This window comes from Pelophylax lessonae (assembly GCF_965119305.1).
Source record: "Pelophylax lessonae genome assembly, chromosome: 3".
Taxonomy (NCBI): Eukaryota; Metazoa; Chordata; class Amphibia; order Anura; family Ranidae; genus Pelophylax; species Pelophylax lessonae.
This window is the reverse complement of record NC_138770.1, coordinates 576,069,471-576,082,787: the sequence shown is the minus strand read 5'-3', so window position 1 is coordinate 576,082,787 and position 13,317 is coordinate 576,069,471. Positions and strand designations below refer to the sequence as shown.

Below are 13,317 nucleotides of genomic sequence, written 5' to 3'. Positions count from 1 at the left end.
TTGTTTTTAACTACTTTCCGCCCGCCCTATAGGCAAATGACGGTGGGAATGTGGATGTACAGGTATTATCCTGACCGGACGTCATATGACGGCAGCAGGATAATACAGCTCTGCGCACCCCCCGGGGGCGCGCAGAGCGGCGATGCGAGGAGTCAGTCTGACTCCCTGCATCTCCGATCTCGGTAAAGAGCCTACTGACGTAGGCTCTTTACCATGTGACCAGCCGTGTCCAATCACAGCTGGTGACATAGTAAACTTTCCTTAGTTTGTGCCTGACAGGCACGAGTAAAGGAGCGCCGATCGGCGGCTCCCCTGACAGGGGGGGGGGGGGGTCGGCACTGGTAATCAGATCAATGATTACCAGTGCAGACCCTCGGGGGGGTGCCACTAGAACCAACAGGGATGCCCACCCATGACCCCAGGGATGCCCACCTATGACCCCAGGGATGCCCACTATGGCCACCAGGGATAGCAATCAGGGCTCAGGGAGCCCCCCATTGCCCTCCCCATCAGTGCTGCCTGCCAGTGCCCTCCCTATCAGTGCTGCCCACCAGTGCCCATCATTGCCATCTATCAGCATCGCCCACCAGTGCCCATTATTGCCCACCAGTGCCGCCTATCAGTGCCCATTAGTGCCCATCAGTGCCGCCCGTCAGTGCCGCCCGTCAGTGCCCACCAGTGCCGCCTATCAGTGCCCATTAGTGCCACCTATCAGTGCCCATCAATGCCGCCTATCAGTGCCCATCAATGCCGCCTATCAGTGCTACTTATCAGTGCCGCCTAATCAGTGCCACCCCATCAGTGCAGGAAAAAACGTATTTTTTTACAAAATTGTATGACATAAACAAAAAAACTTTTTTTTTTTTTTCAAACTTTTCGGTCTTTTTTTTCAAACTTTTCGGTCTTTTTTTATTTATTTAGCAAAAAGGAAAAAACCCAGAGGTGATCAAATACCACCAAAAGAAAGCTCTATTTGAGGGGGGAAAATGACATAAATTTGGTGTAGGTACAGTGTTGCATGACCGCGCAATTGTCATTCAAAATGCAACAGTGCTAAAAGGGGAAAATTGGCCTGGGCAGGAAGGGGGTGAAAGTGCCCTGTATTGAAGTGGTTAAACAAATGGCTGCCAAGCAGGGTATGAATGACAGAAGAGACCCTATTGGCAGCTCAGCGAACATTTACAACCCCAATCCGTGCCACGGAGATGTGACCCCCTTGCACATGCGCAGGAGTGACTTTATCGCGGCCTGGCCTATCTAATGGGCAAAGGCACGGGACCCGAAGACAGACCAGGTGAAGATGGAAGCGCTAGCGGCCGATCCCACCGCAGCGCTGGAGGACACCATATGACAGGTAAGTCTGCCACAATGTACTGATATGCTGTGCATACTAGCACATTACAGCTTAACCCACCTGGGGGGCCATACTTTTTTTTTTTTTATAGCGGACTTTACTTCCACTTTAATGCATTGCCTGCATTCAAATAAAAAATATCCCTGTAATCTATATCTCCCCCTCACCCTCCTTATACTTCTCTTGATCCAGCTCTGTGCCCACCTGCAGCGGTGCTCTATTTTCTTCTTATAGGACTCAGAGGCTCCTGCTGCTGTCAATCAAATCCTATGAGTAAGGAGCGGGGAGGTGGGGGCTGAGCTCTGCTGTGTGTATCAATGGACACACACAGCCCAACTCAGAATCAAGCATGCATGAGCACCCCCATAGCAAGCAGCTTTCTACGGAGCATACACAGAACAGGGGGAACCAGGAGTGCCATAGGGGCACCCCAGAAGAGGAGGTTTGGGGCTGCTCTATGCAATACTATTACACAGAGCAGGTAAGTACAAATCTGATTATTATTTCAGGGGAAAAAATCTTTACAACCACTACAACTAAGTTTTGTGTACATTTACACACTGGAGATGAATGGTACTTTAAAAGCTTCACCAACGCTTGCTGTTCTCAATGCTTCTATACAAGCTGAAGCCTGTGTGAGACAGGACTAAACCTTCAGAAGTCAGAGCTGACCATTGCCATGGCAGGACCATTGGATAATGATGATTACCTTGACGATGCCTTGCATCTTGTCGTGCAGCGCTCGGAACTCATCTAGTGGCAGATCAGGGTACAGCTCCCTCTTCAGCAGCTCCTCGTTGATCTCCGAGTTCCCATAATACCTGCTCTGAGCGATCCCATTCAGCAAACCACTCAAAGATTTGATGTTCTCTGCATCAGCCATGACAGCTACACGACCACGTGATCCTGCCAGCCCTCACGTGATCCTCCCTGGCGGAAGCGGCGCTGCCAGACCCACCTGACGCCATATTTGTGGTGGGCAAACCAAGGCTTGGGCGCGCTGAAAGGCGCCGGAACGTCATTACGTAATAGAGAGGCTCCCTTACGTCCCGAAAGCCCTTCCTCCAACCGGCGTTTTGTTCTAGAAGCTTCAGGCTCCGTGTTGTGACAGAGAGAGAGCTTTATCCATCGTCATCCTCTGCATAGCCGAGGTCTTTGTGATATCTGTGTGTGTGGAGAGCTCTGTCCATCATGCCGGATATATCGGGGCCGAAAGTCCTGCCCGGGGGAGGAAACGGTGGTAGCAGAAAGAGGGGAGTCTATCAGGACCGGGATAAACCGGCCCAGATCCGCTTCAGCAATATCTCCGCCGGCAAAGGTGAGCCTGGAGAGCCGCATGGAGCGGACATGTGACGGTGGAGGAAAGAGCGCCCTCTAGTGTCAGGGTGGATATACACCGTGCAATAATCAGAGCTGTGTCCTAGGAGGACACACCTAACAACCCATACAGTCTGCATCCAATCAGGCTGAGGCCCTGTACACATGTAGAGGAGATTGTATAGTGTGTGTGATGGGAGATCAGACTGATGTAGAGGAGATTGTATAGTGTGTGTGATGGGAGATCGGACTGATGTAGAGATTGTATAGTGTGTGTGATTGCAGATCAGACTGATGTAGAGGAGATTGTATAGTGTGTGTGTGAGATCAGAGTGATGTAGAGGAGATTGTATAGTGTGTGTGATGGGAGATCAGACTGGTGTAGAGGAGATTGTATAGTGTGTGTGATTGCAGATCAGACTGATGTAGAGATTGTATAGTGTGTGTGATGGGAGATCGGACTGATGTAGAGATTGTATAGTGTGTGTGATTGCAGATCAGACTGATGTAGAGATTGTATAGTGTGTGTGATGGGAGATCGGACTGATGTAGAGATTGTATAGTGTGTGTGATTGGAGATCAGAGTGATGTAGAGGAGATTGTATAGTGTGTGTGATTGGAGATCAGACTGATGTAGAGCAGATTGTATAGTGTGTGTGATTGGAGATCAGACTGATGTAGCGGAGATTGTATAGTGTGTGTGATTGCAGATCAGACTGATGTAGAGATTGTATAGTATGTGTGATAGATCAGACTGATGTAGAGGAGATTGTATAGTGTGTGTGATGGGAGATCGGACTGATGTAGAGGAGATTGTATAGTGTGTGTGATGGGAGATCGGACTGATGTAGAGGAGATTGTATAGTGTGTGTGATGGGAGATCGGACTGATGTAGAGGAGATTGTATAGTGTGTGTGATGGGAGATCAGACTGATGTAGAGGAGATTGTATAGTGTGTGTGATGGGAGATCAGACTGATGTAGAGATTGTATAGTGTGTGTGATGGGAGATCGGACTGATGTAGAGGAGATTGTATAGTGTGTGTGATGGGAGATCAGACTGATGTAGAGGAGATTGTATAGTGTGTGTGATGGGAGATCAGACTGATGTAGAGCAGATTGTATAGTGTGTGATTGGAGATCAGACTGATGTAGAGGAGATTGTATAGTGTGTGATTGGAGATTGTATAGTGTGTGATTGGAGATCAGAGTGATGTAGAGGAGATTGTATAGTGTGTGTGATTGGAGATCAGAGTGATGTAGAGGAGATTGTATAGTGTGTGATTGGAGATCAGAGTGATGTAGAGGAGATTGTATAGTGTGTGTGATTGGAGATCAGAGTGATGTAGAGGAGATTGTATAGTGTGTGTGATTGGAGATCAGAGTGATGTAGAGGAGATTGTATAGTGTGTGTGTGAGATCAGAGTGATGTAGAGGAATATACAGATGTGTGCTCAGGAGATTTTATGCCCTAGTGTTTCTTTAGTCACCCCCTGGTTGCAGGGTCTGGGGGGCTCTTCTTGGGCTGCACCACCCGGTTGTATTTTTTGCCCCAATTTGGAGATGACAGAGGAAGGGGCGGTCCCAGCCTGACAATGCCATGGATACATGTGTATGAGCAGGCTCCTCCCCCTTCCATACACACCAAGGGTGGCACTTTGTAATCACAGCAAAGGAACAGTCTGCTTAATGCCCCATACACACGTGCAGATTATCTGCAGACTTACCAAAACCATATAATATGACGTCAAACCTAAACACTTTCAATTTGTATGCAATCCAGCAGGCCCTTGCACTACATAGAAAAGGTAAGTCTGCAGACAAAAGTCTGCAGATAATCTGCACGTGTGTATGGGGCATTACAGTGAGCAGACAGGCCTGTTATTGCAGTGTCAGATCTGTTCTGCCATGAGACTTCCACCTGTCTGCTCGCTGTCTAATCCTAACTGCATATGTGCCACTCTGACATTGTCGGTAGAGATTTGTGCAACAGAAATTTTTGTTTTGCTTTCATTCGTTAAGTAAATCAGTTCATCTTGCCATAATCGTTGTTAGTATGATTCCTTTTTGGAACAATTTATTTCAGGATAGTATTCGTTGTTCCAGATTGATTCATATTTTCAGAAGTTCTGTTTTCAACCTGTCTGCTGACCGTATATATACACGGCGGTAAGGCAACTCTCCTGTGCTGGATGGGATGGGGGTTCGCCAATTATTCACAGCAGAAACTGCAGGCTCGATGTCCGCCAGTGTAATGCTAAAAACCCTACCTCGTGAAAATTCCCTACCCTCGTCACTTCCGGTGCACATACGTCATGGAACAGCTGAGCAGCTTACCACTGCGCATGCTCATAGCTCCGGAGGGTAGGGAATTTTCACGGGGTAGTGATTTTGTAACATTACACCGCATCAGCTGTTGCCACGGGTACATTAAATCATCTCCGCTCCTACCCCTGTGACTTCCCTGATCTCGGCTCCGTGATTTATATTTTCGTAGACCCGCCGCTGCTTTTACATTTAGGAGCCGAGATCAGGGAAGTCACAGGGGCTGGAGTGGAGATGATTTAATGTACCCGCGGCAACAGCTGACGTGGTGTAACGTTACTAGGGATGCACCGATTTTACTTTTTTGGACCCGATACCAATATCTGGCGTTGTGAAATTGCCGCTACCGGAACCGATCCGGAGCTACACACAAAGCAAGCGGCTGCAGTACAGAGCAAAGCCGCTGCTTCATGTGTGTGGCTCCTCTATTCACAGGTGGAGTGCATCTGATATCACTCCGCCTGTGAGCCGGACCTATACAGGAAGTAGCGTCTCCCATCCCATACTATTACTGCACCTAGTAAGGGATGGCTGAGCCGTTACTCAGCAAAAACCGGATCGGCCAGTGGATCGGTCAATGTTACCGATCCCCCGATCCATCTAAAATGGCCATATTGGCGCCGATATCCGATCCTAAAAGTTACAACTCCCTACCCTCCGGAGCTGTGAGCATGCGCAGTGGTAAGCTGCTCAGCGGTTCCATGACATAGGTGCACAGGAAGTGACGAGGGTAGGGTTTTTTCCACGGAACACCGGCACCCGCCGATAATTTATTACGCAGGCAGAACAGCAGTCTGCCTATGTAAACAGGGAAGGTTGCCGTTCTGTCAGCGGGGAAGACATTGATCCTGTGTTCTTGATAAGCAGGGACACCAGGGAAGACATTGATCCTGTGTTCCTGATAAGCAGGGACACCAGGGATGACATTGATCCTGTGTTCCTGATGAGCAGGGACACTGACCTCTACCTTCCCCTAGTATAAGCACCTCCTACAGTTTAGTAAAGCACAGGCTAGGGGCACATTTAATCCTTTGATCGGCCCTGATGTTCAACCCTTTACCAGCCAGTGTCAAAAGTACAGTGACAGTGCATATTTTTAGCACTGATCACTGTATCAGTGTCCCTGTTTCCCAAAAAGTGTCAGTGTCCCAACTGTCCGCCGCAATATCAGTCCCACTATAAGTTGTTGATCACCCCCATTACCAGTAAAAATAAATATTCCCTAGATGCTATAACTCTTGTTATAGATCAATCAATATACGCTTATTGAGGTGTTATTTTTCTTAAAAAAAAAAAATGTAGCAGAAGACATATTGGCCTAAATTGATGAAGAAATGTTTTTTTTTTTTTTTATCTGGATATGTTTTATAGCAGAAAGTAAAAATTGTTTGGTTTATAAATAAAAATCGCAGAGGTGATCAAATACCACTAAGAGCCGGTTCACATGGGGGCGACCCGACTTGCCGGGGTGACCTGTGAAGTCGTGGTGCACAGCTCGCACCGCGACCTCGGAGCGGCATGCACAGACTTCATATCATTGAAGTCGATGCAGGTCGCCCCAAAGTAGTACAGGACCCTTTTTTTAAGTCGGAGCGACTTGTGTCGCTCCTATTAGAACGGGTCCTGTGCTAATCTATGGCAGGCGACCAGGTCGCCTGACAAGTCGCCCCCGTGTGAACGGGGTCTAAAAGAAAGCTCTATTTCTGTAATAAAAAAGACATATGTTTTATTTGGGTAAATCATTGCATGACTGCGCAATTGTCAGTTAAAAATAGTATAGTGATCGACCGATATCGTTTTTTTTTTTTAATGTCGATACCGATATTTTGGTCGTCGGATATCGTTATCGGATGATATTGGCCGCTTATTTTTGGACATTTAAAAAAATGTATTCATTTATTTATTTATTTTTTACACAGGTATTCTTGAGGAGGGATCTGGGGGTCTAAAAGACCCCAAACCCCTCCTCTGCACTTTAAAGCATTTAAAACGCCAAGTTTGTCTGTTTTGAATGCTGTAATTTTTTTGAATTTGACGCCGAGTACCCGGAAGTAATGTCATGACATCACTTCCAGGTTTTTTACATGGAGACCCAATCAGAGCCAAATGCGGCTTTGATTGGGTCTTCTCTTCGGTGGCCATGCAGGTAGGATGCCTGGGTCTCCTGGTGGGATGGGAGACTCGGGCGAGCCGCGGGAGGTCCCCTCCCACTCCTTGTAATGACAACTGAGCAGCTTCTCAGCCGTATCGGTTGTCATTACAAGACACCTGACTGTTGGCTTTGGACACCGGTACCGGGGTGATGCCTCTAGCTACAGGCATCACTCCGGTACAAGCACTTTCCCGCAATATCGGTAACCCCAGGGGCCGACTCCGATATATCGGGGAAAGTGCATATTGCCCCCCCCCCCCCCCCCCGATAGATCGGTGTTGCCGATAATCAGTCGATCCCTAGTTAAAATAATAACGCAGTGCCATATCGCAAAAAATTGCATGAAGGGAGGTAAATCATCTGTGGCTGAAGTGGTTAAAGCGGAGTTTCCAATGCTTTAGGGATGCTGGAAGGCAGAATTTCCTGCTGCTATACTTCTAAAAATCAGACCATTCAGCCCTATAAAGTCTACCTAGACACTGTTACTTGACAGAAAAACCATAGTGGAATGTTTTGCTAGCTGAATGGAAGATGATTGCACTTTTCATCCAAGCACATTTCCAGGTATGAAAACCGAATTTGTCCTACTTGATAGTAAACTTTTAGTACATTTATTTATTTTTTTCTCTTTTGTGAAGCTGTTGCTGATGCTGTCAGGACCAGTCTTGGACCAAAGGGCATGGATAAAATGGTAAGATATACAGACTATAAAACAAGATGTTTTGACATATCCATGCTTTTCCTGATTGTAATGTACTCTGCTTGTTTAAGATTCAGGATGGTAAAGGCGATGTAACAATTACAAATGATGGCGCAACAATTTTGAAACAAATGCAAGTTTTGCACCCGGCAGCAAAAATGGTGAGTGTTTGGTTGTTTTGTTTATTAAATGATATGGGAGCTGATTTACTAAAATCTGATGCAGCTGTGCATGGTAGCCAATCGGCTTCTAACTTTAGCTTGTTCAATTAGGCTTTTGGCAAACAAACTGGAAGCTGATTGGTTTCTTTGTAGAGCTGCACTAGATTTTGCGCACTCCAGTTTTAGTAAATTAACCCTGTGGTGTACTCCTGTTTTTTGAAAAAGGTAAAAACCTTCAGAAGAATATGCAATCGCAGCTCATGCACCCCCTCCCAGGTTGCCAGATAACAATAGTACTCCAACTGGCACACTTTCAGTTACCCACAAATTCCTATTGGATTCAGCATTCGTGTGAAACGTCAGACCCACAATTCTGAAGGTCTATAAACTCTTGTTACAGCATCCTGATCATCAGTCCTCCATGCATTTACCCATAGTAGCAGGAATTGTCATTTTGCTGTACCTCCCTTTCCTTGCTCTTTGGTTACACCTGAGCAGCACAGTTAAGAGGATTTCTTCACCCATATATTAGAGTTGCAGATCAGTCCCCACCCCCAAAGCATCCCACAATACAGAATTTGGAGGTTCTGCAGCTTCCTGTCAGTTGTTGTTCTTTTTATAAACACCTCCTGCCGTCGTATTGTAAAATGACGGGCGCAAGGTGGCTCTCTTGTTCTGGGACACGGCGCATCACCGATCTCGGTAAAGAACCAATGATGATGCCCATGCAATCAACTGTGTCCAGTAAAAGCTGATCACATGTACACAAGGAAATGGCAGTTATTAGCATTCCTCTCCTCACACTGACAGCATGTGGGAAGAGCCAATTAGCGACATTTCTTCGCAGGGGAGATCTGCATAGATAATCAGGGCACTGATCATCAGTGCAGCACCAACAGTGCCCAGAAATTATGCCAGTCCGTGTTGCCTTGGCGTGTCGCCAATCAGTGCCCAATAGTGAAGGAGAAAAATTACTTATTACAACATATTATGACAAACTAAGATTTTTTTTTTTTTCCTTGTTTTAGCAAAAAAATAAAAAAAACCCAGTGGTGATTTAATGCCACCAAAAGAAAGCTCTATCTGTCTCAAATTATACAAATTTTGTTTGGGTGCAGCATTGCATGACCACGCAATTGTCATTCAAAATGTGGCAGCGTTGAAAAGGGGGTAAAAGTGACCAGTAATGTGTCTGTGCATGGGCTCTGTCTGCACAGTTGTGTCACCTATTCACAGAGCTATGTAATTGGAGACGTTATAAGGGCCTTCTGCCACCACTGCAGAGGGGGACCATAGATCTTAATGCAATGACTCAGACAGCCCTGTAACTGAACCTGCAAAGCAAATTAAAAAAAAAAAAACTGCCCTTTTTTTTTTTTTTTTTCTTTCAAAAGCTTGGGCCCCTAGTGTGACTATAGTTGGTTATATATTTCTCTTCTACCAACCCACCAGTGACTCCTTTTATTATTCTTTCCTCATTTAGCAACAGTAAAAAGAAAACTGGATTACTAGACGGGAACTCCAAAATGTTTTGTTACTTTAAGAAGCCGAAAGTCTGAGACTTATTCAAATTTATGCATGCTTGCACAGTAGCCTATTTTTTTTTTCTTTGCATTAAAGCAGCCCATTCATTTGGAAAGATGCACTTGCTTTTTTTTTTTTTTTTTTCAATCCCTTCCCGCCCAGCCTATTGTAACATGATGTCCAGGTGGAAGCCCTGTTATCCTAGGAAGAAGTCATATGATGTCTTCCCAGGTTTGCACCCCATGGGCCGTGATCTGTCACCATTTTGTGTCCACCAGACACAGCCGATGACCGATCACTGTACTGACCTACTGCAAGTACCATGTAATCGCTGTGGCCAATCACAGCAGATCATATCACAATTGTACACAATGAAAGGCTTTGATTCATGCCATTCATTGTGTACTATTGTGATGAGCTTTGTGATTGGTAACAGTGATCACATGGTACAGACGGGGCCAATCACAGCCCATCTGTACTATGTGATTAGCTGTGGCTAATCACAATAGTAAACACTGAATAGTTTTCTTTCAGAAAAAATGGTTGCTTTATTACTGTAAAATTCACATTTAAAAGCAATCATAGTGTGTAAAAGAAAAAAAATGTAACATACTGTCACCAGTCGGTGTCCCTGATCATTGCCACAACAGTTACAGTAGGGAAAATAAATATTCAAACCCCTGCAGATTTTGTAAAGTTTGCAGGTCTGGAGCTCCATGCAAGATTTTGGCTCATGGGGTAAGGATTATCATGAGAAAAATGAGGGATCAGCCCAGAACTACATAGGAGGAGGTTGTGAATGATCTCAAAGCAGTCGGGACCACAGTCACCAAACAAACCATTGGTGACACAGAACGCCGCCATGTATTAAAATCATGCAGCGCCCGCAAGGTCCCCTCCTCAAGGAGGCACATGTATAGGCCCATCTGAAGTTTGCCAATGAACATCTAAATGATGCAGAGAAGGATTGGGAGAAAGTGCTGTGGTCAGATGAGACCAAAATTGAGCTCTTTGGCATTCGCTTGACGCCGTATTTGGAGGAAGAAAAATGCTGACTAATAACCCAAGAACACCATCCCTGCAGTCAAGCACAGAGGTGGAGACATTATGTTTTGAGCCTGTTTCTCTGCTAAAGGTACAGGCCGACTTTGTCAGATTGAGAGGCCAATATACAAGGCCATACATTGTAAAATCTGGGATGAGAAACCTCTTCCCTCCTTCCCAAAACACTGAAGATTGGTCTTTCTGCATGACAATGACCCAAAACATACTGCCGTGGCCACAAATGAGTGGCTCAAGAAGAAGTACATTAACCACTTTGCCGCTGCTCACTAGAGCTGTACTGCGGCAAAGTGGCTCTTGTAGGTCTGACAACGTAGACCTACGTCGGCAGACCCTCCCCCTTCTAGGCGGCGGTCCGATCTGTCTGCCGCAATGTCGCAGTCCCACAAAAAAAAACGCGGATTGCCGCCATTACTCGTTAAAAAAAAACACACCAAAAATGACAGAAATCTTTCCCTTGGTGAGTAAACGCAATAACTTTTGCGCAAACCAATCCAAAATACGCTTATTGCGATTTTTACCAAACATAGGTAGCAGAAAACAAATTGGCCAAAAAGTTTTAAAAATTTTGATTTTTACATTTTTTGGGGGGGAATTTCATATAAAAAAAATGTGAAAAATATTATTTTTTCAAAATTTACGCTCTTTTTTTTTTGTTTATAGCGCAAAAAGTAAAAATTGCACAGGTGATCAAATACCACCAAAAGAAAGCTCTGGGGGAAAAAAAGGACGTCAATTTCATTTGGGTACGGCGTCGCACGACCGCGCAATTGTCAGTTAAAGTCGCACAGTGCCGAATCGCAAAAAGTGGCCCAGACGTAAGACAGCAAAATCCTCCGGTGGTAAAGTGGTTAAGGTCATGAAGTGGCCTAGCCAGTCTCCAGACCTTATTCCTATAGAAAATTTATGGAGGGAGTTGAAACTTTGAGTTGCCAAGAAACCTTAGGATTAAGAGAAGATCTGTAAAGAAGAGTAGACCAAGATCCCTCCTGAGATGTGTGCAATCCTGGTCACCAACTACAAGAAACTTCTGTCTCTATCATTTACACCTATGATAAAACAATGTCTTTTTTTTTTTTTTTTTTTTTTTTAATTTTATTTCACAAAAAAATAAATCTCAGTGGTGATTAAATATCACCAAAAGAAAGCTCTATTTGCGTGAAAAAATTATAAAAATTTCATATGAGTACAGTGTTGTTCAAAGTGTGACCATGCTGAAAGCTGACAATTGGTCCGGGCAGGAAGGGGGTAAAAGTGTCTGGCATTGAGGTGTTTTTTTTTGTTTTTTTTTCTTCCTTACCATGCACATAGTATTTACATTGGTGCAATGCAGATCTTCTTGGATATCAAAGAAGTTCTTGACTAGGTTTTTCCTTCCAGATCAGACACAAGGAATGCAGTTGATTTGAAGCAGTACTCTATTTCAGTGTGTGTATTTTGGTTGTGTGGGATAGTACGTCCATTTGTCAATGCAATATTTATTTTTATTTTTCTTAATAGTTAGTTGAGTTGTCCAAGGCTCAAGATATCGAAGCTGGAGATGGCACAACATCTGTTGTAGTCATTGCTGGGTCTCTTCTGGATGCTTGTGCTAAGTTGCTACAAAAAGGTATTTTAATATTTTGTATTTCAATTCATGTTAGTTTAAAATGTGTCTATAACCAAAATTAGGATTGTTGGTCAACCTGTACAATCTTTTTCTTGTCTGTGTCCTGTGATTTACTCCATGTTGGTAGGCATTACTACATAGGTTATGCTGTCCTCCAAGTGGCCAGGAAAAAAAGGCCGGAATCCCCACTCGGGCATAACCCCTCCCAACTCGGCTATGTCCCAGTTTTTTAGCAAGCATTGAGGATCACAAGCCAGAGGGGATAAATCTGTGTCCTGTGATCTACTCCAAGAAAAAAGATTTTACAGGCAAATCAAAAATCCTGATTTCCTAATCATACATTACAGGACACAGTGGAGTTAGCAGTCGCTACTACATGGGTTATGCTGCCTCCTTCAGGTGAATGGACACTGGCCAGAAAAAAAGCAGGAAATCCCAATGCAGCCATAACCCCTCCCAACCCTGCCTACGTTTTGTGCTGGTGTCTGTTGGTCTGGTTGCTGTGTTTCCCTCCCCTCTGATTCACTGCTTTGGGACATCCCATATGGTAATGTCTATGTACTCCTCTTTGTCCTGTGATGTAAGATTAGGAAATCAGGATTTTTTATTTTTATTTACCTGTAAAAAAATATTTCTTGGAGTAGATCACAGGACACAACAGGTAAATCAAAAATCCTGATTTTCTTAATCGTATGAATGGTTTTCATTGGAAAACATTGGTTTGTTTGCTTATTTAACTTATTGCTCATTCATTTGTATAGTAGCATGTTTGTTGATCTGTACTATGAAGTTATTGCTTTGGAAGATGTTTAAATATTCTGTATGTTTTCCCTGCACAGGAATCCACCCCACTACTATTTCTGAGTCATTCCAGTTGGCTGTAGAGAAAGGAGTTGAAATTTTGAGCAGCATGGCTCAGCCAGTGGAGTTAAGTGATCGTGAAACTCTATTAAACAGCGCCACAACATCGCTTAACTCAAAGGTATGTTATATTTAATATTTTACTGAAGATTGCTTTCTTGATGGACTCCCAAGTGCTTGAGTATTGATTGAAGTAGCAGAGGTAAAATAATTATTTAAGGGCAATCATTTAGGTCCAGCTCTGTTGATCTAT

At 44.5% G+C, this 13,317-nt stretch overlaps 2 protein-coding genes across 2 annotated transcripts in view; one reads left to right on the top strand and one right to left on the bottom strand.

Moving 5' to 3' along the window:
* COMMD1 (copper metabolism domain containing 1) overlaps positions 1-2,286 on the bottom strand; it is a 280,469-nt gene extending 278,183 nt beyond the window's left edge. Inside the window, exon 1 of the mRNA XM_082248949.1 lies at positions 2,064-2,286. Within this exon, the coding sequence (XP_082105075.1) occupies positions 2,064-2,237 (174 nt within the window). The 5' untranslated portion in view covers positions 2,238-2,286. The remainder of the gene's footprint in view (positions 1-2,063) is intronic.
* Positions 2,287-2,392: 106 nt separating this feature from the next.
* Positions 2,393-13,317, top strand: part of CCT4 (chaperonin containing TCP1 subunit 4) — a 30,744-nt gene continuing 19,819 nt past the window's right edge. Inside the window, exons 1-5 of the mRNA XM_082251801.1 lie at positions 2,393-2,672; positions 7,786-7,838; positions 7,919-8,008; positions 12,095-12,203; positions 13,043-13,185. Coding sequence (XP_082107927.1) covers positions 2,546-2,672; positions 7,786-7,838; positions 7,919-8,008; positions 12,095-12,203; positions 13,043-13,185 — 522 coding nt within the window. The 5' untranslated portion in view covers positions 2,393-2,545. The remainder of the gene's footprint in view (positions 2,673-7,785; positions 7,839-7,918; positions 8,009-12,094; positions 12,204-13,042; positions 13,186-13,317) is intronic.